This window comes from Elgaria multicarinata, chromosome 1 (genome assembly GCF_023053635.1).
Source record: "Elgaria multicarinata webbii isolate HBS135686 ecotype San Diego chromosome 1, rElgMul1.1.pri, whole genome shotgun sequence".
Classification (NCBI taxonomy): domain Eukaryota; kingdom Metazoa; phylum Chordata; class Lepidosauria; order Squamata; family Anguidae; genus Elgaria; species Elgaria multicarinata.
Window position 1 is genome coordinate 9,604,906 of NC_086171.1, and position 26,834 is coordinate 9,631,739.

Genomic DNA, 26,834 nt, shown 5'->3' on the forward strand with positions numbered 1-26,834 from the left:
ATCCGTATTCACAGAAAAGGAGTACACCTAATCCATCTTCTTGAGGTTGACTCAGAATTTATCAGTATAAAATATCCATGTAAATTACCTACTTACAAAATATTTTCAAGGAAGGTACACAATTGGTTTAGAAATTAAGGTATAATAAATGAATACCAGACACTTAAGGAAGGGCAAATCAACAGTAGACTTTTATTTGTGTGTGTGTGTGTGTGTGTGTGTGTGTATATATATATATATATATATATATATATATATATATATATATATATATTGTCCACTTACTTTATATTAAAAGTAAAGTACGAGTGTGTTCATTCTGCTCTTGAACTATAGGTAACAGATTAGTAATGTTTTTCAGCAGCAGCCATCTAAAGAGTAGGTTTTATCACGTTTTTATTGGCAGACAATTCTTTATTCATATTGTAAGTTTCGATGCTGAACTTGGTTGCTTACAAGACTTGTTTAAAATTTCTATCATTTTTGGGTTTCATTTTCAGGGCCCCAGAGGAGTAAAAGGCCCAGAAGGAGAAAGGGTAAAGAGCTATTATTTATGTTTATTTTGCTTGTTACATTTGTATCATTGCTGGATAAACAGGAAAGGCCATAGTCATAAACCCGATAGAGGGTACCAAACCTTTGAACTTCAGTATTAACATTCTAATCCTATACATGTCTACTCAGAAGTAAGAATCACTGACTGTAAGTGTGTATAGGATTACATCTTAATTTCTTGATGATTTGAAACCATTGGATTGCAATCAGATTAAGTTAGTCATACTTTATTCCCACTGATATCCATGGGGCAACTTAGTCATGACTAACTTGTCCTATTGATTACACTGGGACTTTAGTTCCAATCCATTCTGTTATGCGCTACCGCTATTCCATCCTATTTAGCTATGTGAGAGGGCACTCCCAAAAACATTAGAATAACTATAACTCTGAACAAGTCACTCTGAGTTGTAGCTATCCAAATGTTTTTGTGTGTCTTTTCAGACAATTCCTGTACATGAGGTTGCACTGTGTATAACTGAATGCATTTACTTGGGGCAATATTGCGTGCTTCATTTGGGAAAGGTCAGGGGGATGCTGTATAGCTTTAAGTGAGAATTTAGACAACCAATATCAATTAACTGTTTGAAAGATCATTTGCAAAGGGTTGGAGTCTTTATTGTTCCCAAGTCCCCCCAAAATGTCTAGGGTTGATTTCTGCTACTAGGTTTCAGGTTTGCAGCCAAAAAATGCATTTGTAATGTAATTTTTACTTGTGAGAGGAGGTCCTATTTATTGTGATGTGACTAGTTAGTGGAGAAGTGTGGTATCTTGATGAGGAAATGAAAAATTAAGTTAAATATACCACATAGTTAGGATACATACACATAATGGGCTTAAAACATCCCTACAGAATGTAGGTCTTGTCTCTGTTTGTCTGTGCTGAGTTTGTGGTCATAATCTAACCGCAGTTACAGTTAACAGCCACTGATTCCCACAACTAGACAGCAGCTCTTGCGTCAATTAGATGTTAGCTTACTGACAATGAGCTGATGTGGTCATCTGCTAATTGTCAATGCAAGGCTGCTTTTTGGGCTCTTTGGTATACTGATGTGAGTACTGCTGTTTGCAAAAACACAAGTCACAAATTGATGAGCTCCGGAATGGAGGTTGCAGTTACATGCTGTCCAAAAGCCCGAGAGTTCTTCTCCTATGGCTCCCTTGCCTGTTGCCTGCCCATTCACACAAATGCAGCATTAACTGTACTACACAGCAGGACTGATTTTCCCTTCCCACAGATTCCCTCACAAATCTCGTCCTCTTTAACAACTCTACAGGCGGGATGGGCCTTTGTTATCCTTCCCTGTGGTATTCTAAATAATGTATATTAATTGTTAAAGGGAGGGAACAGGGAAGCCACCTATGCTCCGAAATTGATTTAGTCAATGGGGTTTCTGTCACAGCGGTATAGAGATGCATGACCCAGGCCTTAGGAGTGCAGTTACTCAGTGACAAGAGTCTATATGCATAAATGTAAAGCCATCATGGCAAATGAATGTTTTCCCTCACACTGTGATATTGACATATGTGTCAGGAGCCAGGAATAGCCATTGACCCCACCATGTTTACATGCAGTTGTAAACATGAATGTGCCACTACATAAGGCGTGACACATCCCTGTATTATTGAGGCCTACTCTTTCAAGACTCAATTGAGGTTCATTTCCCCCACAGGTGTAGCCTATATTGAAATCACTACTACTCTTTAACATTTTTTGGGGGGGCAGCCTTCCTCAGCCTGCTGCCCCCCACCAATTTATTTGACTACAACTCCCATAGCTGGCTGAGGGATTCTGGGAATTGTAATCTAACAGATCTGGAGAGCACATGGCTTGGGAAGGCTCCTGTAAGCCAACACAATTTGTGACCCACAAAATATGTCAGAGCCCACCAGCCATGTATTATGGCCTGTCAGGTGCTTGACAACAGCCCCTTTCTCCCAGTTTCAACCATGTGTTGTGCCTCTAATCTGTTGCTGTAATGTATCCCGCAAGTGCACTGCATTTGGCTTGGTGCACCTGCCAAGTACACTACAGCAACATAGTAGAGGCACAAGGGATGCAGGCCTGATTTAGTACTAACAGTGAGCTAAGGAATGAGGGATAGTGTGGTGTAGTGGTTAGAGTGTTTGAGTGGGACTCCAGAGATCCAGCTTCTAGTCCCCTCTTGTCCATGAAGCTCACTGGGTGACTTTGGGAGAGTCACTGACTCTCAACCTAACTTATCTCACAAGGTTTTTGTGAGGGTAAAATGGAGATGGGTATGACCATGTAAGCCGCCCTGCAAGAGGAAAAATAAGAGGCATATAACTGCTAAAATAAATGAATAAATAACCTAGGCTTTTGTCAGAAATTGTCTATGTTGCATTGAATGCTCAGGCACCCCTTCCCCCAGTGTGTTTGCTCATTTTAACAGTCACTGCTGATTTGGGCACGTTCCGAATCATCCCCAAAGCTTTGTGTTTCTTATTGTCCTGAAAATAACCTCATCACTAGAATAAGCAATCTGATGTATTGGTGGGAGGTCCAACAGAAGAGCCCTGCCCCATCTGTGCAGCAGTGAAATTGCAATCTAAGTCAATCTTCCCCCAACCTGATGCCCTGTAAATGTGTGGGATTACAACTCCTAGGGCCATGCTGGGAATGATATGAATTGCAGTCTAACATCTGTGGAGGGCACTAGGTGGGGACAGCTGGGTGAAGTTGACAAGGATGTAAGAATACCTGTACCATTGCATAAGGGGCCACTCTCAATCAGGCAGGCTATAAATTGATAATTAATAAGGCCTACCTGCTATAGGTAATGACAATATGATGGCAAAGGAATAGTCTAGGAAAGATATCTCCTATATCTGTTTCTGTTTTCTGATTTTTACTTGAATATATATATACATACACACACACACATATGTGTTTTTCCCCCCACAGGGTCCACCAGGCAAAGATGGTAAAGATGGTCCACCAGGCCCCCCAGGGCCCCCTGGTCTTCCCGGACTTGGCATAGTAAGGCATCCAAAATTTTATTTCATTGGTGATCCATTGTAGTATCTTACGATACATATAACGCCAAGCAGGTCATAAAAGGCCTGCCACTTCAAAAGCAACGGCCATATCATTGACCATATCTTCTCAGATGTGTCTCCATGTACTCTATAGGTAGGAACATCCTTAGAGACCTAGGAATAGTCAAAGAACAAATAATTAATATACTATTTTCCCTTTGACTTTTGCCCCTTCATTCAAGAGCTATTGTATTCATCAGGGATTAATTCAGTGAGCTCCTGCAAGTCACTTACACATTCTGCTGTTGGCTTTGTATAATGTATTCTTGATACTGAAACTAATGATAAACTTAATACAGCCTTACATGAGGAGACTGTCAGATATCCAGATTATTATTATTATTATTATTATTATTATTATTCTACAAGCATGAAGGGCTTGAGATACAGTAATGCAAATTCACAGCCTAACATCCATTTTCATTTGGGTGTATAGTGTATACCACTTGAATTCTAAAACAGCTCTTGCAGATCATATTAATTGCTTCCATTTTTATCCCCTACAGTCCTTTGCTGCTCAGTACGACGGGTCTAAATCAGCTGATCTTGGGCCCGGACCTATGGTAAGCAAATGTTTCATTTCTCATGAAGGTATATCCACAAATCCAAGTTGCACCAATAGGTGCTGCCACAGCTGCCAACAGAGAGCCTTCAGGAGCAACCCATGAATGGACACCTCCCAACATTGTGCCTCAGCTATGAGATGTATGCAGTGCAGCTCCACAGACTGTTGCATAGTAATACAAGGCCTGCTGTGCCTCCCAGCCAACCCGTTGGCAATTTAAACTCTGGGCAATGGTCTTCTGAGGGTCATGGATGATCTTTAGATAGCAATATGTATTGCTTAACCTACTTGAAAATGTGGTAAGCCAATCCTTCTGTGTTTGGGGGCCCTCCTCCTCAGTTAGGGTGACCATATGAAAAGGCGGACAGGGCTCCTGTATCTTTAACAGTTGCATAGAAAAGGGAATTTCAGCAGATGTCATTTGTATATATGGAGAACCTCGTGAAATTTCATCTTCATCACAGCAGGAGCTATACTAGAGTGACCAGATTTAAAAGAGGGCAGGGCACCTGCAGCTTTAACTATTGTGATGAAGAGGAAATTTCACCAGGTTCCCCATATATACAAATGACACCTGCTGAAATTTCCTTTTCAATACAACTGTTAAAGATACAGGAGCCCTTTCCTTCTTTTCATATGGTCAACCTACCTCAGTCAACTCAGTGGGACCCTGGATGTGAGCTCCAAAGTCCTGCCCTGATAGCACCTCTGCATCTAGACATCTAAATGCCCACGCCATCGTTTACTGTGCATGTCATGGACAGGGAGGGCCCCTGCTAGGAAGAGGTTTGCATCATTTCCAGGCTGCACCTCTGAAGTTGACAGGATCGCAGATTGGTTGGCCATCCAATATTCCCCTGGTTCCAACATGGCCACCTCTTAAGCTAAGAGGTGGTGACATAGGTGGCCAACCTACCCCATTCATGAGATGTGGACTGGACCTGTACCTAGTGGCTGGGGCTGGTCACCTAGTTCTGCACCTGCATTTCTTTTCGATCATGCTACTAGACTGGAGCCTTGCCTGTAAACTGCAGACCAAATTCGAAGAAGATCCATTGACTTGAGTTCCAAATGTAGGTGGTTGGGATCAGGGTAACAATGATCATAGCATAATTCATACTTCATCATCCTTCCTGTTTGTTGGGTGTAAAATTCAGGAAAAACCTGTCTATCTATCTCTTTACCAGAGATCCTGGCCAACGAAGTTTTGTATTGTGTTTATATTTACCACCTGAATTTATGGAAATATTGGCCACTTTGAACATTCTATAGAAGCACAGGGGAAGCATGAGCATAATGCTTTTGACCCTCACACTTCTACGTCACATCCAAACAGGGGATATTCATATATCCCATATGGAAAGATGCTCATTCTGTCCCTTCTTCTCCTGCCTCACCTTCAGACATGCTCCAGAAGTATGGGGAGAAGAAATGTGAATGATTCATGTTTCCTCTCGTTGCTTCTAGAGAATTCTGAAGTGGCTCTGAGATCCAATTTCAATGTTAACGCTTCCTTTCACACGTTATAAAAATGTGTAGATGAGTAGTTGGAAAATAGCAGAAGAAAACAATACTAACTCTTTGTAATGTCAGAAAGATCAGATTTGATTCGGAGACATGTTCCCTCCAGAGTGGTTCCAGGAGCATAATACAGGGCCAGTTCCAGAGGGTGGTATGGTCGGGCATTTTCCAGGGGCTCAAGATGGGCAGACACCTACTGCCCTAACAGTGATCTTATTCTACTTCGTACAGAATAGCCAAGAAGATCCAATTCAGCATCAGTGTTCATCTCCCACCTCGTGCAGGTTAGGGGAGGTTCACTTAGGGTGCCATGACTGAAAGTCCCCGAAACATTGCTGCAAGACATGCATCTCAGGATATGTTGATCTGATGGGTTGGAACCATGTAGCTTCTATGTGGCATCTATATCTGTCTGGGGAGACAGCCACCTGTCATCTTTGGCCCTGTGAATGGGTTGAATGTTATCACCCCTTACAGATGCTATGCAACTTTGTAAGCACTTACCTTGTAGCTGCTGGTCATCTCCATCCATCTTCATACTTGTATATGAACTCTTCCAACTTTACAAAGAGTTTCTGTCTCCTTCCATATACATAATTCCTACAACAGGGAAATGTTCTGTTGGAAGTGGCCTCTTCAAATCAGGAACCCAGCACGGTGGTCCCAGCAGTATGCAACACAGGTCTTGTGGCTCTTGTGTGGTAGAATATGTGCTTCTGGTCCCATTGCAGTCAGTGGTTGTGCTTCCATTGACTATTTATAAAATCTTACCCCCTCAACAGTATAAATACACCCCTCCCCGGCAGAGGTATTGTAACAATGCCCCCCTGCACATATTCTACATGTGGAGAGGGCTCCATGCATAGAACAGGAAGTGAGGCTGCACTGCTGGTCCAACCCTTGACATTGTGTCCACCCCTGGCCCCATCCCATGATCATCCCTGGCCATTGAGCCTGGACGTATGAAAAGGGTACACCTGTGCCCACACAACTCTACATGGACAGGCTTCCCTTTTCAGATATCCACACTCAATAGCTTAGGTCCTAAGATAAGTTGGCTTAAGGAAGTTAATGAAAGGGAAGTTCCCCATATCTCCTGCTCTTATGCAGCTATCTGTGACCCCTGAAAAGCCTCTCGTATGGGTTAGGAACCCCTGCTGAACGATGTGAGAGGGGCACAGAGGACCACTGGAGGGAAGGAGTGGTTGGCAAACTTTCCTTCGATGAGCTTCCTTTAAGATAACCTATCCAAGGATCCAAGCCCAATTTTGGCAGTTTCCCCCTCTGTCGGAAGCCCCTGCATCCTGCTTCACATTGTTCAGGAGAGTCCCTGAACTCCGTAGTGGATTTCTGGGGTTGCACGAAAGATGAGGGGACCAGAAACGTTCCTTCTGTGAACTTCTCTTAGGTCCCAAGCCAAAGCATGGATGCTGTAGTGGGGATGGGGGGGGGCAACTATGGTCATGTTGTTGGGTGTTGTGGTCAGGGCATGGCCCCGCCTCCTCTTTGAAGTATGGAACACTCTTCATGCATTTGGTGCATGAAAGTGGCTATTGGCCCAAAGCAAAAAGACAAGAAGTAAGTGTAACTATAAATGAGCTGACCTTGGACCTCATGGGTTGGGTCTAGCTTTAGGCAAGTGGAACTGGGCTGGTGGAAGTGGATTTCCCCACTCCCTTGTCCACACAGCAATCCCCTGGAAAATGCTTTACAGAGCATTGGGGAAGAGGGTCCCTCTGCTGAATGGGGCAAGCTGTAGTGTGGGGGGAAAGGGAGTCCCTGAAAACCAGATAGAGGCACCTTCCATGAATGGAGGCCTTCCATAATGGGAGGCAAATCTTGGATCCAACCCCATACCTTCTTGATATTGTTTTGCCCACAAAGATCAGGACAGCATGCTCAAGAGAGAGAGAAGGCTTTGCTAAGAGGTGTAGGCTATAGCTTGTGTTTGTGTAACTCTCTTGTGCTGGTGGTTGTGACAAAAACTTTTGGGGAAATGTCATGCAGTTCCATTCTTCCCTCTCTGCATCTTCCACACATGGGTAATATTAATGTGGTTAAGCCAGAATTTGCCAACTGAAAATATGGAAACCTCAAGATAACTGCAATGTGCAAACAGATTAATAACCAGAGATTTATTTGAAACTATTGTAGAGAAAGCCATTTCGTCACTGCCAACCATATAATCTGTCTTAAATGAATATATACTGTTTTAAGAGAAAATGTATTATTTATAGCTATGAGTAGGGACATATTCATGGCTTCGATCATTTTCTCTATCTTATTCATAAAGATAAAAACCAATTAAAATGCAAAGCAATCAGAAAATTAAAAAAAAAGAGACTTGACTAGGGTTTTGTTTTGTTTTGTTCTTAAAACCTCTGGGGTAGTTGACAAAACTTACGTTGTCAAAGCCAGGCATTTGTACTGGTTGCCCAAATTTTGGGTAATGTTTTGAGTAGAAAGGAGTAACATTTCCCCTCCCCCTTAAACTCTGTTCAGCCCTAGCATGGCATTTTACAATCTCCGGCACGTGAGACTGCAGTGTGCTTGCGTGTGATTCCTCCATAAATGTTCCTCGTATGTTCTTTTGAGTTAAAGGAGGAGAAAACTACAAGAAAATGGAGGCAGTGGCATCAGTAGCTGTGAACATTGCTCTTAGCCACCTTTCACAACTTTGCATGCCTCCTCTGATGCACGCTAGAACAGAAGGGCGGGTGCAACCTACCGCTTCGGTCAGCAAGAATCACCAAAGTGAAAAAGGATGCTTTTGTGGTTAATATGCCCCTGAGAACATCCTGCGGTCCATTGGAATCCATCCCCATAAACTGGCCCAGCTCAGGCATAATAATTTGTGCACTTGAAGGTCTGGCAATCCTTTTAAAAGACAAAAGACAAAGAAGTAGTACAGCATTTAAACCACATCACATGGGCAAATATAAGGATCAGAGGTACATTTCAGCTAGTACTACATTAATTGACTACAGCAGGGAAAGAAGAATCCATACTCTTGTTTTTGACTCTCGTGTTTGCTTTGTTATTGACTATGATTCCAGGTATCTAATGTAATATAGGACAAGGCTACTGGCACAACATTACATTCATTTCATCTCATTGTGTCTCAATTTCAGGCAAACGATTAAGTAATACTGAAAACCTGCTGTGAGATCATCTGGTGTTCTTACTATTGCATTAAATCATATTTCCATCTCTTTTTCTAGGGTATAATGGGACCCAGAGGCCCACCTGGATCAACTGGACCCCCTGTAAGTATATTCTGATTACAGCCGTTGGTGGGGGAGAGAGTTCCGTAAAAAGCATCTGTCACAAATGTGAAAGTTTGCCTTGACTGGCTCCATGATAGCCACTTTGTGGGAGAGCCCATGACAATCTTTCAGAATTCCAAATGTGCCCACCAACTCCCCAAAAGTTCGGGACCCCTAAGAACACCAAGCCTGTAAGAGAGATAAGCCCTCTCCAGGTGTTTGCCTGAACGTGTGAGGGCTTAAACTGGGTAGGGGGATGGGGCCATGCATGCAGACCCCACCCCTCTATTCCTGTATACATCAGGCTCTGCCTCCTCTGTCCCTAACCTTGCTGGGGCTTCCTACCCAGTTTAAGCCTGCACATGTTCAGGTGAATGCCTGAACAGAGCTGCTATTGCCAATCCCCCAATAAAGTCCTCTGTTTCTGTTGTGCCACTTCTTCAGCTCAGCAGAAATTCTGAAATGCCCACTTGCCTGGGAGGACTTCCGAAATTCCTTTCCCCCCTCCCTGTACTTCTATTTTGCCCTCTTTCCAATTTGTACCTTAATATCCCTGTTAAGAAGGGCCAAAGCACAGAACATGTGTGCCCAGTGTCTCTTCATGTTCCCATTAGTCGTTTATTCTGGCCTCTTCTGGGCTGGAAGATCACAACATCCAGCTGTATCACAGCCTAACAACCCAAGGTTTGCCAAATTACCCTCCTTGCCTATTGCTGAGCCATTTGTCTTCCAGCTAGTTCCCTGACACCACTCTGCAGCATTCACCCCCTAGCATCTTCTCCAGACCCTCTCTCTTACTAGAAGAGAATGTACAATATTCAAAATTGAGTGGAATATTTTGTCTCCCTTCTAGGGCTCTCCTGGCTACCATGGACCTGCTGGTGAACCTGGTGAACCTGGTCAAACTGTAAGTAAAACTATTCCCTACTATTAGAATTAATGGAATTCTGAAATGCCCACTTGCTTGGAAGGCGTTTTCCAAAACCTATGCATTTGCAGAGCCTATTAAAATGAGATTTTTTTATTTTTTTGCAAAAGAGATGGGATTGGAGGAGCAATAAATGAGCTGGTGTCAAACTGGATTCCATATTGGCTTGGTTTTTCCAAAGCCGAAATACAAAAGGAGCTTGAGGGGGAGATAGGATCTTGTTAGATAGATAGCCTATAGTTTACGTTTCCGCAACTTTCTTGCACTAATTTTGGTGTATAAAATGTCTGGGGAAATCTCAACTGGAACTTCGTAATGAACATCAAGACTTCTGCTTTTATGAAACCCAGGAGCCATAAATAAAGTGGCCTCCAAAACTTGGGGGATTCAGAGCTAGGACACTAGTTTAGTTGAGTCACTAGTCCATACGTAACATAGAAGAAGCTCGTACTTAACACCCATTAATTTGTTTCAAATTAACTCCTTTTTTGTCACTAGGGTCCTCATGGTGCTCGTGGTCCACCTGGTCCTCCAGGAAAGGCTGGTGAAGATGTAAGTATTCATTTACATTATAGTTGGGATTCCCAGAAAATGAAGTCGGAGCCGTTTCCATACCTGAACATTGGTTATCCACATTCACTCTGTGACCCCCACACATATCCCATGGAGCCACTATGCTCTTCTGGTTATCCATTTTTTCCTCATCCAAATGTATTGGATGTTTCCTAAGCCCTTCAGATAAAGCAGGTTTAAAAATATGTTCTACAGCCCAATGGTATTTTAATGGCAGCTGAATTTTCCAGCAATTCTGATTCTGAAAAGTAAAGCAGAATTTTGTGCTTTACATCACAGTCCTGCACCAGAGATAAAGTCCTGGAGAGTTCAATAGATCTTAGCCTCAGGTTAGGATTGTGGCCTATGCCTCCTGAGTAAGAATGGATGAGAAATTCATTCAGTCCAAATTTTTATACAAATGTACCCAATTTGTATCTCCCAAACTATATGCAAACTCAAATCCACTTATGCACCAAAATTCCCACTTTTTAGAATTTTGAGATGTAAGTCACAACACAAAAATGTGTATATTAAGGGAAAGTACATATTAAAAAAAAACATATGAGAGTAAAATCACTTACAAAACAGTCACAAGATAAATATGCATATTAGAAGAAATGTGCATGAAAATGCATACAATTGTTTTGCATATATATATTTTTTTACTGAATCTAGCTGAAACAAACTTATTGTTGGGAAATTGAGAAATTGAGTGAGGCCAAAACTGACAAATTCGCCCATCTTTACTCCTGGGGCAAGGGTGGGGGGAGAGAATTGAAGACAGATATCAAAGCATGTTATAATTCATTTGCTGTTCCATGCACGAAAAGTACATTATTATCTCCTTTGATGTTTCATTAGGGTCATCCCGGGAAACCTGGAAGGAATGGTGAAAGGGGTGTTTCTGGACTTCAGGTGGGTGTTGTCTCTAAATTTGGTTACATACCTGTAGGGGGAGAAATAGCAGTGGTTTTAGCATAAATGCGCTATTGGATATTATGGCAGAGATTCTATGTATTTCAGGTAGGGATTGGCAAGTAGATGCGCCCTGGCAATGATAGAGGAAGGGCCATAGCTTTGCCTGCAGAAGGTCTCAGGTTCAGCCCCTGGCCTCGCCAGATAAAAGCATCAGTCAAGAGGTGTGGGGAAAGGATTTTCTACCTAAGAGCCACTGCCAGTCCATGTAGACTAGCCTTTCCCAACCTGCTACCATCCAGATGTTTTAGACTACAACTCCCAGCATTCCTGAGCATTGGCCACACTGGTTGCAGCTGATGGGAGTTGGTCACACAACAATTGGAGGGCACCAGGTTGAGGAAGGTTGGAATGGACAATACTGGGCTAAATGGACCACCAGTCTGACCCCATACAAGTCAGGGCAGCTTCATAGGTGTTATGTTCATGTGCCATCCTGGTTGCCAAAAGTGATGTGTGGAGGTAGCCATGAGACCGTGGCCATGAGACTTGCAAGCAGTGTCCTTTGGTGGCTGGAGATGACGCTTGGCTCAGCACCAGCCCTTCCCTAGGGTGACCATGTGGAAAGCAGTTAGTCATGGCTAACTTAAGTCCCATTGATTTTCAATGGCTCTGCTCTAAGTGTGGCTAAAGGCACAATCCTATGCATGTTTAGACAGAAAAAAGTACTACAATTCCCAAACAATTCCCTTTTTTCTGTTTAAACATGCATAGGATTGCGCCCTAAGTCTGCATCCAACCTGCTATGTTGTGGAGCCTTCCTCAGTTATATTGAGCCTAACTACTTTGTGCAGATATGTATAAAATGAATAGCTTTTACTTAAGAATTTATGCCCTCTGTTTTGTTTTTGTTTTTCCAAGGGTGCTCGTGGCTTTCCTGGAACTCCCGGCCTGCCTGGCTTCAAAGGAATTAGGGTGAGAATTTTGCTGAGACAGGAACACAGTTTAAAAGAATGAGCCATGAGAAGATAAATATGTTTCTGGCTTGTTCAGTGCCAGATGTTGTACACACCACACGGCTATTTTTATACAGTCGCTTATCTCAGACAAAAGTCAATGCTTGTTTGCCACAAAGGGTGATAAGGAAAGCAACCATCAAATGGATTCACATCCGAGAGCCATAGACTGGTTTTGGTAAAAGCAACCTTCCTTATACCCAATACTGGCACATATCACCTGTTCTACATTGGGGCTAATTGCAGCTTCAAATGGGCAGGTGGATTTTGATCAGGGAAACAGCACAGAGGGAAGGAGTGAACACCTACCTACCTGCAGTGCTGTTGCCCTGATCCAATCCAACCCCACCATCCCCAGCATGAGTCAATTTAAATAGGGTGACCATATGGAAAGGAGGACAGGGCTCCTACTTCTTTAACAGTTGTATTGAAAAGGGAATTTCAGGAGGTGTCGTTTCTATGCATGCAGCATATAAATGTAGAGTGACCACATACGAAAGAGGGCAGGGATCCTGCAGGTTTAACTGTTGTGATGAAGAGGGAATTTCACCAGGTGCTGTATGCATACAAATGGTAATTGCTGAAATTTCCTTTTCAATACAACTGTTAAAGGTGCAGGAGCCCTGTCGTCCTTTCTATATGCTCACCCTGCTTTATAGATAGATAGATAGATAGATAGATAGATAGATAGATAGATAGATAGATAGATAATTAAAAAAGAAATCTCATCACAAAATTCCCACTGTTTGTCCCTAAGGCCTATGTATGGCTCTGGTATTATTTATTTATTTATTAAAACATTTATATCCTGCCCTCTATCACAAGGATCTCAGGACAGTATGGCAGTGACAAAATTGTAAATGCACATATATAATAAATTGCAGCTTTAATTCTAGATCGAAAAGGAGCATTTATACCATTCTCTACCAACTAGGTACCCTCCAGATGTTTTGGACTAGAACTCCCAGAAATTGTGACCATAAGCCATGCTGGCTGGGCCTGATGGGAAATAAAGTCTGCAACATCTGGAGAACATTGAATATCCATGTAGTTGATGTGGTAGATGCCAGCGTTTGCTTTGTCCCTTCCCCGCCCCCTTTAAAGAACAGGCATTTCCCTAAACAACAGCATGTTGCTGCCCTGTTTCCACTCATCTGCCTCCTATGTTGTTTCCCAGCGAGTTCTAGCTTCTAAGCTCCTTGGGGCAGGTACCTGTCCTCTCATTCCCTCTGAAGCACTTTGCACACAAATGGGAGTGAATGAATGGCATCACTCAGGCTATAAAATCGTATAGGTTCAAGAGTGATGTCAGAGTTTAGGTCTAAGTAGACTAGAACCAAACTATGTTTTATGGCACCTCTTTACTAGCCAATGCTGATGAGGGTGAGAGACAGACTAGATATTTCCCATGGCCCCATGGTCACCAACATGCATGTACATTCCAACTAGGGATGTGCTCCGCTTCTAATCGGACCGGCAAATTAGAAGCGGAGCGGGGTGCTTCGACTCCCCTTAAGGCGGAGGCGAAGAGGATTGGGGGGCAGGCGGAGAGTGGCGAAGAGGATCGAGGTGAAGGCGGATCCTTCGCCTCGATCCGGAGCTCCGCCGGAAAGGTAAGTGGGGTTTACCGGGCCCTGCTGCTGTCGCTGTCGCCCATGCGGCGACAGCGGCAGAGCCCGGTAAACCCCCCCTCCTCTCCCTTACCTGCCTCCGTCCGCTGTCCCTCGGCTTCTTCAATTGAGCCCGCGGTTCAACCAGGAAGTCTAGGCCGCACTTGCGGCCCAGACTTCCTGGCTGAACCGCGGGCTCAATTGAAGAAGCCGACGGACCGCGGACGGAGGCAGGTAAGGCCCCCTCCCCCTTGGTCCCTTACCGGGCTCTGCCACCGTCGCCGCACGGGCGGCGACGGCAGCAGGGGCCGGTAAACCACCACCCCCGCCCTCCTCTCCCGGCCTTACCTGGCACCACTCCCCTCCACTGCGGAGCTCCGATTCGGAGCCAGAGCTCTGCGGCGAAGAGGAGCAGAGTATGGGCGGAGCGGCGTGGGCCGATCCGAAATTTTCGGATCAGCCCGCAGGGCGGAGCGGGGGGTCCATGCACACCCCTAATTCCAACCCATCATTAATCCATTCACATGACAGTGCGTGGGTGAATTGTTGCTCACCAGCACTCCAATTGCCACAGCTGTTGAAAAAGAAAGTAACTAGTCCACCATCCCCAACCTGTTGCCTCCATATCCTATCATCCCCAGGAGGCAGTTTGGGGAAAGATGAACTAGAGCATTTAGCTGTGAGAGTTAGGGTTGGGCTGATGATGTGTGATGCCGCTAAATAATGGTTGTAACTTGTAAAATCACTGTAAGGCACATTGCAAGTCCAACGTGTATCTGCCATTGTTTTGTTCTGTTTTTAAATGATTTTGCTGGCCTGGAGTTGCGTGCTTCTCCTGTCTTTCCAGGCCCTTATATATTCCCGGCAGTACCCTGTCCCCTCCAATCCCCTCTTCATTCAATCACTTCCAGCAAAGCAACCTCCCCCCTCTTTCCCCCAGCTATATGCACATTGATGGGTGCATGAAATAAACTGTTTCTTTGGAAAAGATTTTTGTAATAATAATAAAAAATCTTCATTTGTTATAGGGACACAACGGTTTGGACGGTCGGAAAGGAGAACCCGGTGCTCAAGGTACCAAGGTAAAAATGAGTGGTTTTACTTCAAGCTGCACGTGTGGTTTATTCTAAGGAGGGCACCCATCCCATGGCAGCATCTCCATTTCCTCTTTCTCGCCTACACGTATGTTTTAAAATATCACTTCATACAATCAGCTGGTCTTCTAAGTCAAATCGGCCTGTGCCATGAATTAAACATAACAGGGGTTCAATCCTGAAAGCTTGAGACAAATGTATACAATAGAAAAGCTTCAGGTCCAAACCCTGGCACAGAAGAGTTGTCTTACATAATATAACTGACTCCTACATTCAAGATCATCAATAATGAGGAACACACACACATGGGAAGCTTTTAACTCAATAGTATCCAAAACCATATGGCTAGGTAGAACTACTACACCATCACCACCACACACACCTTCCCACTGTCGTTCTTGGAGAGTTCTAGTTTTCTGTCCATTCTATTTTATTGTCACTGAAATCGATTGGTTTTCCAATATCCCTTTTTGTAGATATCTCAACAGATACATATAGAAATAAAAGTGCTCACTAGTCAATAAGGGTTTACAGTGAAATCTTAGGTATGTCTACTCAGAAGTGCATCCCATTAAGTTCAATGGAAGTTACTCCTAGGTAAGTGTGCATAGGATTGCAATCTTAGGCTGCATGCCTATACTCCCTTACCCGGGAGTAGGTCCCATTGAGTTCAGTGGCGCCTACATGTTTAGGATGGCATTGTTAGTCACTAGCAAGCTGACTGGCACCAGTAGGCTGCTGGAGTGAATTGAAGCCAGCACTTGCTCTTGAGACTTAAGTGAGAAAGTTACTGAAGATGGGTGACATGGGATAAAAGAGCTTTAAAATCTACAAGGAATCTCAAATCTTCCTTTGTCTAATTTCTGTTCTCAAGTGTGCTCAGGAAGTGGTGGTAGGCCAATGACATGGAACTTTGAAATACAGCTCAGAACATATTGAATCCATTCTTATCTATTACCCCAGGAATGTCAAGCTTGAGTATGCAACATATTATGCCTGTCTAGGAATTGCAAATAGAATATAGTATATTTGGGTCCATTCCCCCCAACCACTGTATCAAAGCGAGCCTCTGTGATTCAAGACAGTGCCCCTGCTTTCCCATGTCAAAGCAGAGAATGATTTGATTGGCAGACCTAACACTGCTACCCCAAGCTAAAAAGCAAACAATTGAAAGGAAAAGTGCAGGGACTGGTCTTGATGAGAGAAAAGCCCCAGAGTGGCTCTGCAAGGATGCTAGGTCATTTATATGACCTAGCAGCCATTGCAGAGCCATCCCAGGGCTTTCCCCCAAAGATCCAAAATAAAAAAGTCAGGGACTTAACCCGACTTTTTTCTCTTGCAGCGAGGTGACGAAGGCATCTGTCGTCTGTCGCCTTGCTCTGGAGTTACGTTGGGCAGATGGCAGACCCTGATTCGTCGCCATCTGCCTGGACAGGGAGGACAGGACGGGTCAGCAAGCTGAATGGCCCCTGGAACACCACTGTGCTTCTCCGTTGTGGGGAGAAGGATGCTTGGCTCCAAAAAAAAAGGTTAAAAAAATACCTGGAGGGACACGAGGAGGCACGGGCGCCCTGGTGCACAGGTAGCGGTGCAGGAGACGGCCGCTCCTCCTCGCGTGCAAACCCCATGCTCACTCCTTAGGTGGGGACAACCCGGAGGAGCGCAAGCACGGGGTTTTGGAGGCTTGAGGTGCCAATGTGCTCTTGTCAAGACAGTCCCCAGGTTATGTGTGAGTTAAACACATGTGTCCTGGTCCAAAGCTCCATGTGCTTTCTGATGTGCATTTGGAGTTCTTGCATATGCAAGCTCCATCTTCCATTTCAGTAGCAAACAAAAAAGGTGCATATGCATTTTGTTCCTCCATTAATATGAATAGGCTAACTATTGCAGTGGAGGACTTCTGATGAGTTCCCATGTTTGTAAGAGAGAGTGCCATTTGACATCAAAGTATCTGTGATACAAAAAAGATCGTACGGGAGTGAGGGTGGAGAATGCAGGATGCTCATTTGACCTCAAAGTATTGACAGTCAACATAAAGGAAGGGGTTCAAATTCTCCGGTATTGTTATGATTGCAAGGAGATGGGTTGGCCCCCTCGCTAAAGCAAGATATAGACTGGAAAAGGGTCAGGAAGAAGATCATGCCTTTTCAGATCATTTCCAACACCTTCCATCAAAGAGACCCCTCTTGTATTTCGAGAATTAACGGTATACTATGTGCCAATTTTGATATAACCACTAGGACTTCTTTGGATAATATCTTTGTGTATTAGTTTAGCTGCTTAGTTAACCATCCTGTCCAAACATATCTACATACAGCAATGGTAAAGAGGCCTGTAGATTGCCAACCTTCCTTTGATATAAGATTCTGTGCACACATTCAGTATTAGAAATGTAAACCAATTCCTACGTCTTTTGCTGAAGATAGTAAGACATGCAGTGCAAGGACAACCTAAATCACGTCCTTAATGTATAATATTTGTTATTCACAGGGTGAACCTGGTGCTGCAGGTGAAAATGGTTCTCCAGGACAATCTGTAAGTATTTTCTCTTCATAACTAAATAAACAAAATACTGTTACAAAACAATACTATGTATGTTTAGACAGAAAAAAGCCCTCAACTCCCAGCATTCCCAAGTCAGCTTACTAAACTTTATTCTGCTTAATCCTGCATAGGAATCACACCCTAAAACTGTAATTTCTTAATGTCTAATCATTGCTACTATTCAACTAAAGTGAAATAAATTGTTTTCATATATTCTCAATGTTTGAGTGAAATGATGCTATTTGGTCATCATTTGTAGTACCATAATGCTGCAATCCTGCACTCACTCATGTACATGTAAACTCCATTGAGTTCGATTTGAGTTGTGTGTGGGTAACGTTTTTCAGGATTACACCCTGTTGTGGAACCTGAAATAGCATAGAAGCTATGCTATGTTGCTGTTGTGCATGTACTGTGGCATATGATGAAAACGATGATGTAATAACTCACTTGTGCTTTGCCTTCAGGGTGCTCGCGGTCTCCCTGGTGAAAGGGGAAGAGTTGGTGGTCCTGGCCCAGTTGTAAGTGATTACCTACCTTTTATTTTATTTTATTTCTTTAGTTCTATTTTTGATTCTTTAATTTTATACCTGGAATTTAATATGTATGTTTGATTTCTGCAGGGTGCTCGTGGCAGCGATGGAAGCAATGGTCCCACTGGTCCTGCTGTAAGTCCAAATTTGAATATCCTTCCTAGAAATCCTTCACAGTCCTGCCCTGAATGTCACAAAGTGACAAAACCACAAAGTGACAAACTCACCTCTTGGTTTTATTGGTGCAATGTTCTCCGTCTCTTTCTCTGCCCTTTTATCTACTGCACAAAAGGGAATGATCCAAAAAGCAACACCCATCATTTCCAGATATGCATCAAAGAATTGCCAAAATATTGCAAGAGATATTCTTAGGGAACTTCCACAGATGGTTTAGCTTAAGTCAAGCTGCACAGAGCCTGCTAGAGGTCTCCTCCGACATGGTTGGCCATTCTTGGCAGCTTGGTTGGGGAGAATCCAGCCCCAGCCCTGTTTAAAAAAAAATGGATGTCCCTTCTCATCAGTTTTCTAATGTGAAGGGTGCCCACCAGCTGGGGTTGAAGGCGGCTTCTAAACTAGCTACCACCCTAGGCTTAAAGAGCAAGTGGGCTGGTTCAAAAGTAGTGGGAAATGGGAGATTGCCCCAGAGGAAAGATGGCAACAAGAACCAAGAGAAATCCATGGGACATCAGTTCATTCTCTCTGCTGCATACACTGGATTATGCAGTGGACTGGTCTTGGCAATGCACCAGCCCACGTTGTCTCCTGGCCATCTCTGGAAGGACTAGGTTGGCCACCACCACTGAGCTCTGCACATTGCTCCATAGCAGTTGTTGGACCTACACAGCTCTCTGATATTTTGCACATCCTGTAGCAAGCATGACTCGGTTTCATCCAAGCTGAACAGGATCCTTTTACAAGTGATACTAAATAAAATGCCTTTTTTGTAACTATTGTAGGATTTATTTGAACTTTTGCAGTGGCATCTAATACAATTTTTTTTTTAAAAAAAAATGAAAGCATCTAGAAATCTTGCCTCCTAATCCTATGGGTACTTAACCCATTGTGATTTTAAAAAATAACTGAGGGATGATATCATCATCATCATCATCATTATTATCATCGTCATCTCTTTTTTAACCCATTGCGGTTTTTCTAGATGGATATGACAGGCTTTGCCTATTATTGTTATTGTTGTTGTTATTATTGGTACCTGCAACAAAATGTCACAGTATGGAGTGCTGCTATTCACTCTGCCAGTCAGTCAACCATGCCTCCCTACACAATATTCCATTCCATTCCCCTCCCACCCAGTTTTCTTTTCCCCCACCCCCATCCCTGGAATACTCAGTCAACATTCCATGCCCAGTCCTCGCTGGACTGATTTAGGCACGTCTTTCCTAAATATTTTTTGTATTTTCATAAAAAACTAGATTCCCCCCACAAATCAGCTGATGCCTCTTTCTTGTGCATACACAGTTCTACTTTGGCCACATCAGCAATGGCACTCATGCCTAAACACTGGAAATTAAGAGAATGACGAAAAATTCACAAGTGCCAAAACTGAGCACTGGCACTAATAATCCACCTGTGATCCCTTGCTCAAATGACATTAGATGTAATTATGTTAGAACCAATATTGAGCATTAGTGGGGAAAGACTGATAAGTTTTTCCCCAGAATATGAGCATTGCATGTCTATGGCTGTAGCTAAGTCTGTGCCATTTCTGGGTCAAAAAAAAAAAAGTGCTCCCAGTCACACCTTCCAGATTTAAAGGGAACGTCTTGATTTTTATGTACAAACCCATTAAATCAGATACAGAGCTAAGGAAAAACAATGGGAATAGCAATCCAACCTATTTGGAGGGCACCCGATTGAGGAAAGCTGTTCCATGCTGTTCCCAGGCCTTGTACAACATTAGATTGAGTTTAGACATGAGCAGAGTTCAGAGCAGAAGTCTCCCCATGCCTTTACTGAGCAGTGCTTTTTCACGAAACACTGCAAATAAATGAATAAAGAAATATGGATGGGGTTTTTTCAAGTTTATGGCAGGCCTCAATGCAGAGCTGGTGGGTTCCATCAAGCTGAGTGGATCCAAGTTGTACAGTTCTGCTTTATAACCATAACAGGGAGGTGTCACCATGCGAAGTGTTAGCAGAAGCTTTTATGGGGTAGCCATAGCATAAGAATTGGCCCTTTGCGGCAGCTGTAATGCTTCAGGAGACCTCTTTGAATGGATCTTAGGGATTTAAAGTGTTAGCTTACAGCTTAGGTTGAATAAGGAACGTATGAAGACATCCTCATTGTGGTAGTGCAGGATATTTTGACAGCAGGATATCTCAGCTGTAATCTATCCCTTCCATTTAACTCCTTCATCCATCAAATGTTTGGCTCTGAGATAGTGTCGGAAGACATTTCTTATCTTAGGGCATTCTACATTCATATCAGTCATTCCTGTTTTCATTGCTTGTCATTTTAGACTTTCAGAAGTTATATTAACTATATCACGATCATTGATTCAAGTGTGCTTGGCTGTTCCTTTGTTTATTTTTGCAAAGTGCCTGTATCAGCAGATCTCTAAATATGTCTTCCTTTCTTTCTTTAAAATTGCAGGGTCCCATTGGTTCTGCTGGAGCCTCAGGATTCCCTGGTGCGCCTGGAGCCAAGGTAGGACAGTAACCTAACCAGAATCCTCTAGCACAGATGCTCAGTAAAAACCTCCAACAACAGTTTGCCACAAAATGCTTTCAGACAAAGCAATATGATCATCGTACCGTTTGAAGAATGCAGCCTATTCCCTCCTACAAACATATGTGACGAGACTTTGGGGACAAACAGTGTCTGAGTTATCAATCACATGCTTTGGAGGGAAACTGCATGTCATTATCTTAGCGGTTACGATCATTGTTTTGCTTGGAATTCATTGGGTTTTAAATGGGTTAGCAAAGCTGGACAATAATGAAATTGTGGACCAAGTTTGAGAGGTCGATTGCTGTCTTCCCAGGAAGACAAACGTTGTTGTTATATTAGCATCATATTGTTTTGTAGTCATGTTTTCTTTCATATGGAAAGGCCTCATGGCCCAGTATGCAATGCATCAGATGATCCAAGCCCACATGTAAGGATTCCTTTTTTTAAAATTAAGTCAGCAGTCTCTGTCTCTGTCTGTGTATGTGTCTGTGTCTGTGAAAGAGAGAGACAGAGACAGAGAATTAACTGCTACAATTTGGTCAGGGTTACTATTCTAATTTGTTCCCATCTCATTGAGACAGGTGTATTGGATGGTATTACCACTGTTATTCTTTAAAGCAGCTGATGCCCTCCAGAGTTTTTGCACTACAACTCCCACCAGCCCCAAACAGAATGGCCAATAGTCAGGAATGCTGGGAGTTGTAATCCAAAACATCTGGATGACACCAGGTTGAGGAAGGTTGCTTTAAAGTCAGATCACAGTGGCATTTTATGCTGAAATGGGCCACACAACCTTCACCCACTGTCTTGTGCTTGAAGATTTATTTGTGCCCAATCTCTCTTTCTTTCTCAAACAGGGTGAAGTAGGATCTGCTGGTAACACTGGTCCAAGCGGACCTGCTGGTCCTCGTGGTGAGGCTGGTCTCCCTGGTGCTGCTGGTCCTGTTGGCCCTCCAGTAAGTTAAATTTAGTCCCTGCCAGGGCTTAATATAGATTCTTGGGCCCAGGGAATTCCATTTAAAATAAATAAATCATAACGTATCTTTTACTTTGCTTTCTAGGGTAACCCCGGTGCCAATGGTATTCATGGTGCTAAAGGTGCAGCTGTAAGTATATCTGTGTCTAACTGAATTTAACTCCTAGAGGATGCCTTTAACTGTGCTGCGGAGAAGGTAATGGGGTTTTAATGTGTCCTTCTCTCTCTCCCCTTTCCTTTTGGACAGGGTCTTCCTGGTGTAGCTGGTGCTCCTGGCCTCCCAGGACCTCGTGGTATCCCCGGCCCATCTGGTCCATCTGGCGCTTCTGGTGCTAGAGGTCTTTCTGTAAGTGGTATTGCCTTTATAATGTTCTTCCCTTTTTCGTTCTGGTTTTTTACAGTTATTGCTTCCATAAAGGCAGCAGGGCACCGTCGTAACAATGGCCATTTTAGCTGGTTGTTGTACTTTTCTCTCATGTACTACTTATGTCAACCTCCAGCTTCTGGTTTAAAACTGCCTAATTGGTGCCGCGTTGTGCGATATCCCTGCCATATTTTCCATATTCAGCCAAGTCTGAAGAAGCAATGACTGATAACAGTAAAACATTCAGGGATCCTGCCTTCTGTCAACCTAATGGCATTGGACCACTAGCCCTTAATGTCTAATTGCTAACAGTCACTAACACACATTCTTTTTATCTAATAACCACTTAACATTTTTCTTAACTGCTCAAAACATTATTTACAGCAAGGGTTGGAGAACTGGTGGCCCTCCAGATGTTGTTGGACCCTATCTCCCATCAGCCCCAGCCAGCATGCCCAGTGGCCAGGGATGATAGGAGTTGTAGCCCAACAACATCCAGAGGGCCATAGGTTCCGTACTCCTCTTCAAAGAGACATTGTCTCACTAATCCTTACGACAGCCCTGTAGGCTAGACCAGTGTTACATTATCTCCATTTTGCATATGGGATGCTGAAAGAATAGTGGAGCCACATAGTTCATTAATAGCTAAAGTCAGTTTTGAACTAGGAACTTCCCAACTCATTCTCCTATTGTGCTACACTGGTTCTTTTGTCCAGGCCAATGCTCAAATTACAGCAGATAGAGAGGCAGAGCAGGCCTGGCCCTCTTAACTTACCTGCCAGACAGGGCAGCATGATTTGTCTAAAATGGGGGTGGGGTGGAATCAGGGAGTGGGGAGTGGGAATTTCATGAAGGGGGCCCCTCCCTCCACTCCTCATAATTTGAGCAACGACCCAGGCGAGGTTGTGTGGCTGAGTACCTTTGTGCTCGAAAGATCAGTCTTTGCTCTTGTAGTTCTTAGTTGCTTGGAAAACCTGAAGCTTAGATGCTCAGTAGAAAAATGAAAGCTCCTTCTACAGTGCTCACTGCCGGCGTGTCTTATTATGTTTGACTCTAGGGTGAGCCTGGCCCTGCTGGATCCAAGGGAGAAACTGGTAACAAGGGTGAGCCTGTAAGTATCATAATGCAGCAATATGGGAGATTGTTTTCTTTATTTTGGGTGTTGTTGTTTTCCAATGTAGCCTGTTATGCAAGATGCTGAGGCTTCTGTTTTGTTTTTTTTACAACCGAACAGGGTTCTGCTGGCCCATCTGGTCCTGCTGGTTCAAGTGGTGAGGAAGGCAAGAGGGGTAGCAATGGTGAGGCCGGCTCTACTGGTGCACCTGGACCTGCAGGTTTAAGAGTAAGTCCCTCCCTCGCACACTGGAAAAACATCTGGAAAGTCTCAGGGAGATCCTTGGGAAAGGACCATAGCTCATTGGTGGACCACATGTTTGACACAGAAGGTCTCAGGTTTGATCCCTGGCATCTCCATTTGCAAGGATCAAATAGCAGGCGATGGGGAAAGCTTCTGCCTGAGACCCTCAAATGCTGTGGTGTGGGCCGTGATTTGATAGAGGGAGCATATGGTTGGTATATACAGGGACTGAGGTTCTAATTAAAAGATACCAAGGCTCGGAGAGACCTCTTCCCAAGACACCATTGACCACTACCCAGTACTACGTAGACCATTGACCTGTCTTGGAATAGGATAGTTTCTTATGTCCTAAAGAAGACCCCACCTATAGCATTTCTGCTAAATATCAGACATCCTGAAATATTTTCACATTAATCTGTTGTTCTTTAAAAATCACTACTTACCTAAATGCAATTTTGGATTTTTAAAATGATAATAACAGTATTAGGCCTTTTTTTTAAAGAAATTAGTTGGTGTATTATAAATGGAAGTAAAATATATAGGCTTTTTAAAAATGTTTTTGTAAAATGATTAGCACTTCTTAAGACCTGCTGAATTTTAGTTAATTGGGAAGAATGGGATGTTCCCTTGAAGGCTTGCCAATGCTTAAAATCTGGTAGAAATCTAGAAAAGATTAGCATAATCGCAGTTGAGCAAAAGGTCGCTCATTGCTGAGTGTCAGAAGATAAATAGTATGAAATGGAATAAAATAGGAATGTTAGGGCACAGAATGCTACATTTTTAGCTTAATCCTTGGGATAGTGAGAGTGTATTTGCATATTATATTTTCTATCCATTGAATCAATCCCATAGGAGATCTCCATGCCTGCATAGCTGTGTTATGCAGATGAATGGTTTCTTTCCAGACCCATGTATTACCGAGCTCTGGCTCTGGGAGGAGATGCAATTCACACGTACAACACATTCACACATTAGTTTTCCAGGCACAGAGGTCATCCACAGGCACATTCCCATTAGTGGAGAAATATAATATGTGAATTGGCCCTGTGACAACCCATTGTTTCTGTCCTGTGGTTACAAGCCCTATGTTGCAAAAAGTTGTGTAAAAGTCATGACTGTCTCATTGATTAGTTCATTCTTATCAAAGTTCATAAAATCACTTACAACCCAGTAATGATGCTGTATTCCCGACATTACACTATAGTCTCAAGAGGACCATATCATAGTGTCACGTGAAGGTAGCATCTTAATAGCCGCAGTGCTTTCTCACCTAGTTTCAAATCTGACCAATTTGATTAGTTTTCTCCTGCCATTAAAATAAAAAATGTGGGTCTAGACATAAACCTTGGTTGGACAAGCTTAAGGACATGTCCAGGTGACCCTAAAATCAGACATTTAGTCCAGAGTTTCATCCCTTATGATCAATCTAATTATGAGAGATGCATCATCCTGCCTCAGTCCCTGCTGGTCAAGGCAGGCATAATGGAGCACCAGCCAAGGACCCATGTGGACCCACTGACAGAGCTCCCTGGACTTACTCCTGCTCTTCCCTATTGCAATCTGCATCTTCACCTGCTCCTTGAAGTGGCCCAGATAACAAGGAGAAGCAGTAGATACCGCTGCTCACTGGCTTTCTGCTTGTCAAGCAAGCAAGTGGCAGCAGTGAGGAGAAAGAGGGTGAGGAGTAAGAGCAGCTGATGATAACGGTGGTGAGAAGGTCGACTCATTGGAGGAGAGGATGGCCATTGAGGGTGTCTTGCTTATGGACCTTCAAAAAACTGACGCCAGAGCTGCTGGTGGTCTTCAGGGCCAATGAGGAATGACGCGAGAGCAACGTCAATCAGGCAGTCATGGCTGGCTATGCACACTGAAAATAGGGGTCCTATTGAAATGATGCCCACTCTTCCATGGGGAGCTTCCTGTTCTCTTCATTGGGCTCTACAGTAGCCAATAAAGACCCTGGGAAGCAGCCCTCCCTGGACAGACCCTAACTGTCTGACTTCGTTCCCATTCTCTGAGAGGATATTGAAATTCAAGTTCTGTTATAAATTGGAAGAGAAAAGCCAAGTTTGGATCTTTCTCCAGGTGCCCCATTTCTACAAAATGAAGAAACACTCACCGTAAGGCCCATCACAGGTGCCAAGCATTCCTCTGTAAATCCTGACTCATACATAGCACGGCTAGCCTTTGCCTTCTGGTGGAAACTCTGTTCCATTTCTGACCAGATATTTGTGTTCTTTTCCCCTAGGGTGTTCCTGGATCTCGTGGTCTCCCTGGATCTGATGGCAGAGCTGGTGTTATGGTAAGCTGCCTTCTTTTTCCTTTTCTTCTTTTTAATCTGTCTCATGACTTAGTCGTGTTGGGTTTGTCCTCCATCTGCAAAGCCAGAGGGATGTTTATCTTTTTCTGCCGTTGTTGCTCCCTCCAATTTGAGCGTGATGTACTTTCTCTGTAGGGTGCTGCTGGCAACCGTGGTGCTACTGGCTCTGCTGGTGCTAAAGGTCCCAATGGAGATGGAGGTCGCCCTGGTGAACCCGGTGTCATGGGTGCAAGAGTAAGTATGGATGAGCAGGAGGAGGAGGTGACTTGGTAAGGGGGCAGCATCCAAATAAATGGGCAGATTTATGGTGTGGGGATTTTTTTTTCCCTTTAGAGAGTAGTATTCTGAGGCTACATGACTTTGTTTTCAAATGGCCCATTTTAAAAATGTGCTATACTTGATGATGATTTTTAATCATGGTTAATATTTATAGTGACAAGAACTGCTCTACATTCAATACCTTATTCTCCTCTCACTGCTTTGCTGTGAGATACCTTCCCATTGTACAGATGTGAAACTGAAGCCACAATCCAATGCAGGCTTTGATTGCAATCCTGTACCCACTTACCAGAGTAAGGAACATTGAACTCAGTGGGACTTACTCCTAAGTAGACAAGTATAGGGTTGCACTGTGGGAGTAAGTCTCACTGAGTTTAGTAGGGACATTGTCCAGTAGACCTTTATATGGCAGGTAGATAGCAGCATATCCTTCAATTATTTTTACTTATACATTTTAATGTGTGGAAGAGAGGGGGTGGGGTGGAATTGAGTTGCATTCCAGTTTCAAATAAACCTAAACAACATATTAAGGTGACATGTCTGTGCTTTTTAGGGTCTCCCCGGTCAATCTGGAAGCCCAGGCCCTGCTGGCAAAGAAGGCCCCATGGTAAGGATTCTACATTTTATTCTGCAAAGATATCTTTTAAAAAACATGTATCTTTTAAATTAGCATTTGGATTCTTATAGG

The 26,834-nt window shown here is 43.5% G+C and overlaps 1 protein-coding gene across 2 annotated transcripts in view; it reads left to right on the top strand.

Moving 5' to 3' along the window:
- Positions 1 to 505: 505 nt before the first annotated feature.
- COL1A2 (collagen type I alpha 2 chain) overlaps positions 506 to 26,834 on the top strand; it is a 59,212-nt gene continuing 32,883 nt past the window's right edge. Inside the window, exons 1-21 of one of the 2 annotated variants that reach the window (XM_063123060.1) lie at positions 506 to 536; positions 3,482 to 3,556; positions 4,122 to 4,178; positions 8,923 to 8,967; positions 9,821 to 9,874; positions 10,394 to 10,447; positions 11,312 to 11,365; positions 12,287 to 12,340; positions 15,020 to 15,073; positions 17,576 to 17,620; positions 18,097 to 18,150; positions 18,253 to 18,297; positions 20,773 to 20,826; positions 21,708 to 21,806; positions 21,912 to 21,956; positions 22,074 to 22,172; positions 23,248 to 23,301; positions 23,425 to 23,532; positions 25,796 to 25,849; positions 26,003 to 26,101; positions 26,700 to 26,753. In XM_063123060.1, coding sequence (XP_062979130.1) covers positions 4,176 to 4,178; positions 8,923 to 8,967; positions 9,821 to 9,874; positions 10,394 to 10,447; positions 11,312 to 11,365; positions 12,287 to 12,340; positions 15,020 to 15,073; positions 17,576 to 17,620; positions 18,097 to 18,150; positions 18,253 to 18,297; positions 20,773 to 20,826; positions 21,708 to 21,806; positions 21,912 to 21,956; positions 22,074 to 22,172; positions 23,248 to 23,301; positions 23,425 to 23,532; positions 25,796 to 25,849; positions 26,003 to 26,101; positions 26,700 to 26,753 — 1,128 coding nt within the window. In that variant the 5' untranslated portion in view covers positions 506 to 536; positions 3,482 to 3,556; positions 4,122 to 4,175. The remainder of the gene's footprint in view (positions 537 to 3,481; positions 3,557 to 4,121; positions 4,179 to 8,922; positions 8,968 to 9,820; positions 9,875 to 10,393; positions 10,448 to 11,311; positions 11,366 to 12,286; positions 12,341 to 15,019; positions 15,074 to 17,575; positions 17,621 to 18,096; positions 18,151 to 18,252; positions 18,298 to 20,772; positions 20,827 to 21,707; positions 21,807 to 21,911; positions 21,957 to 22,073; positions 22,173 to 23,247; positions 23,302 to 23,424; positions 23,533 to 25,795; positions 25,850 to 26,002; positions 26,102 to 26,699; positions 26,754 to 26,834) is intronic. The other variant, XM_063123068.1, reaches the window with a different exon arrangement.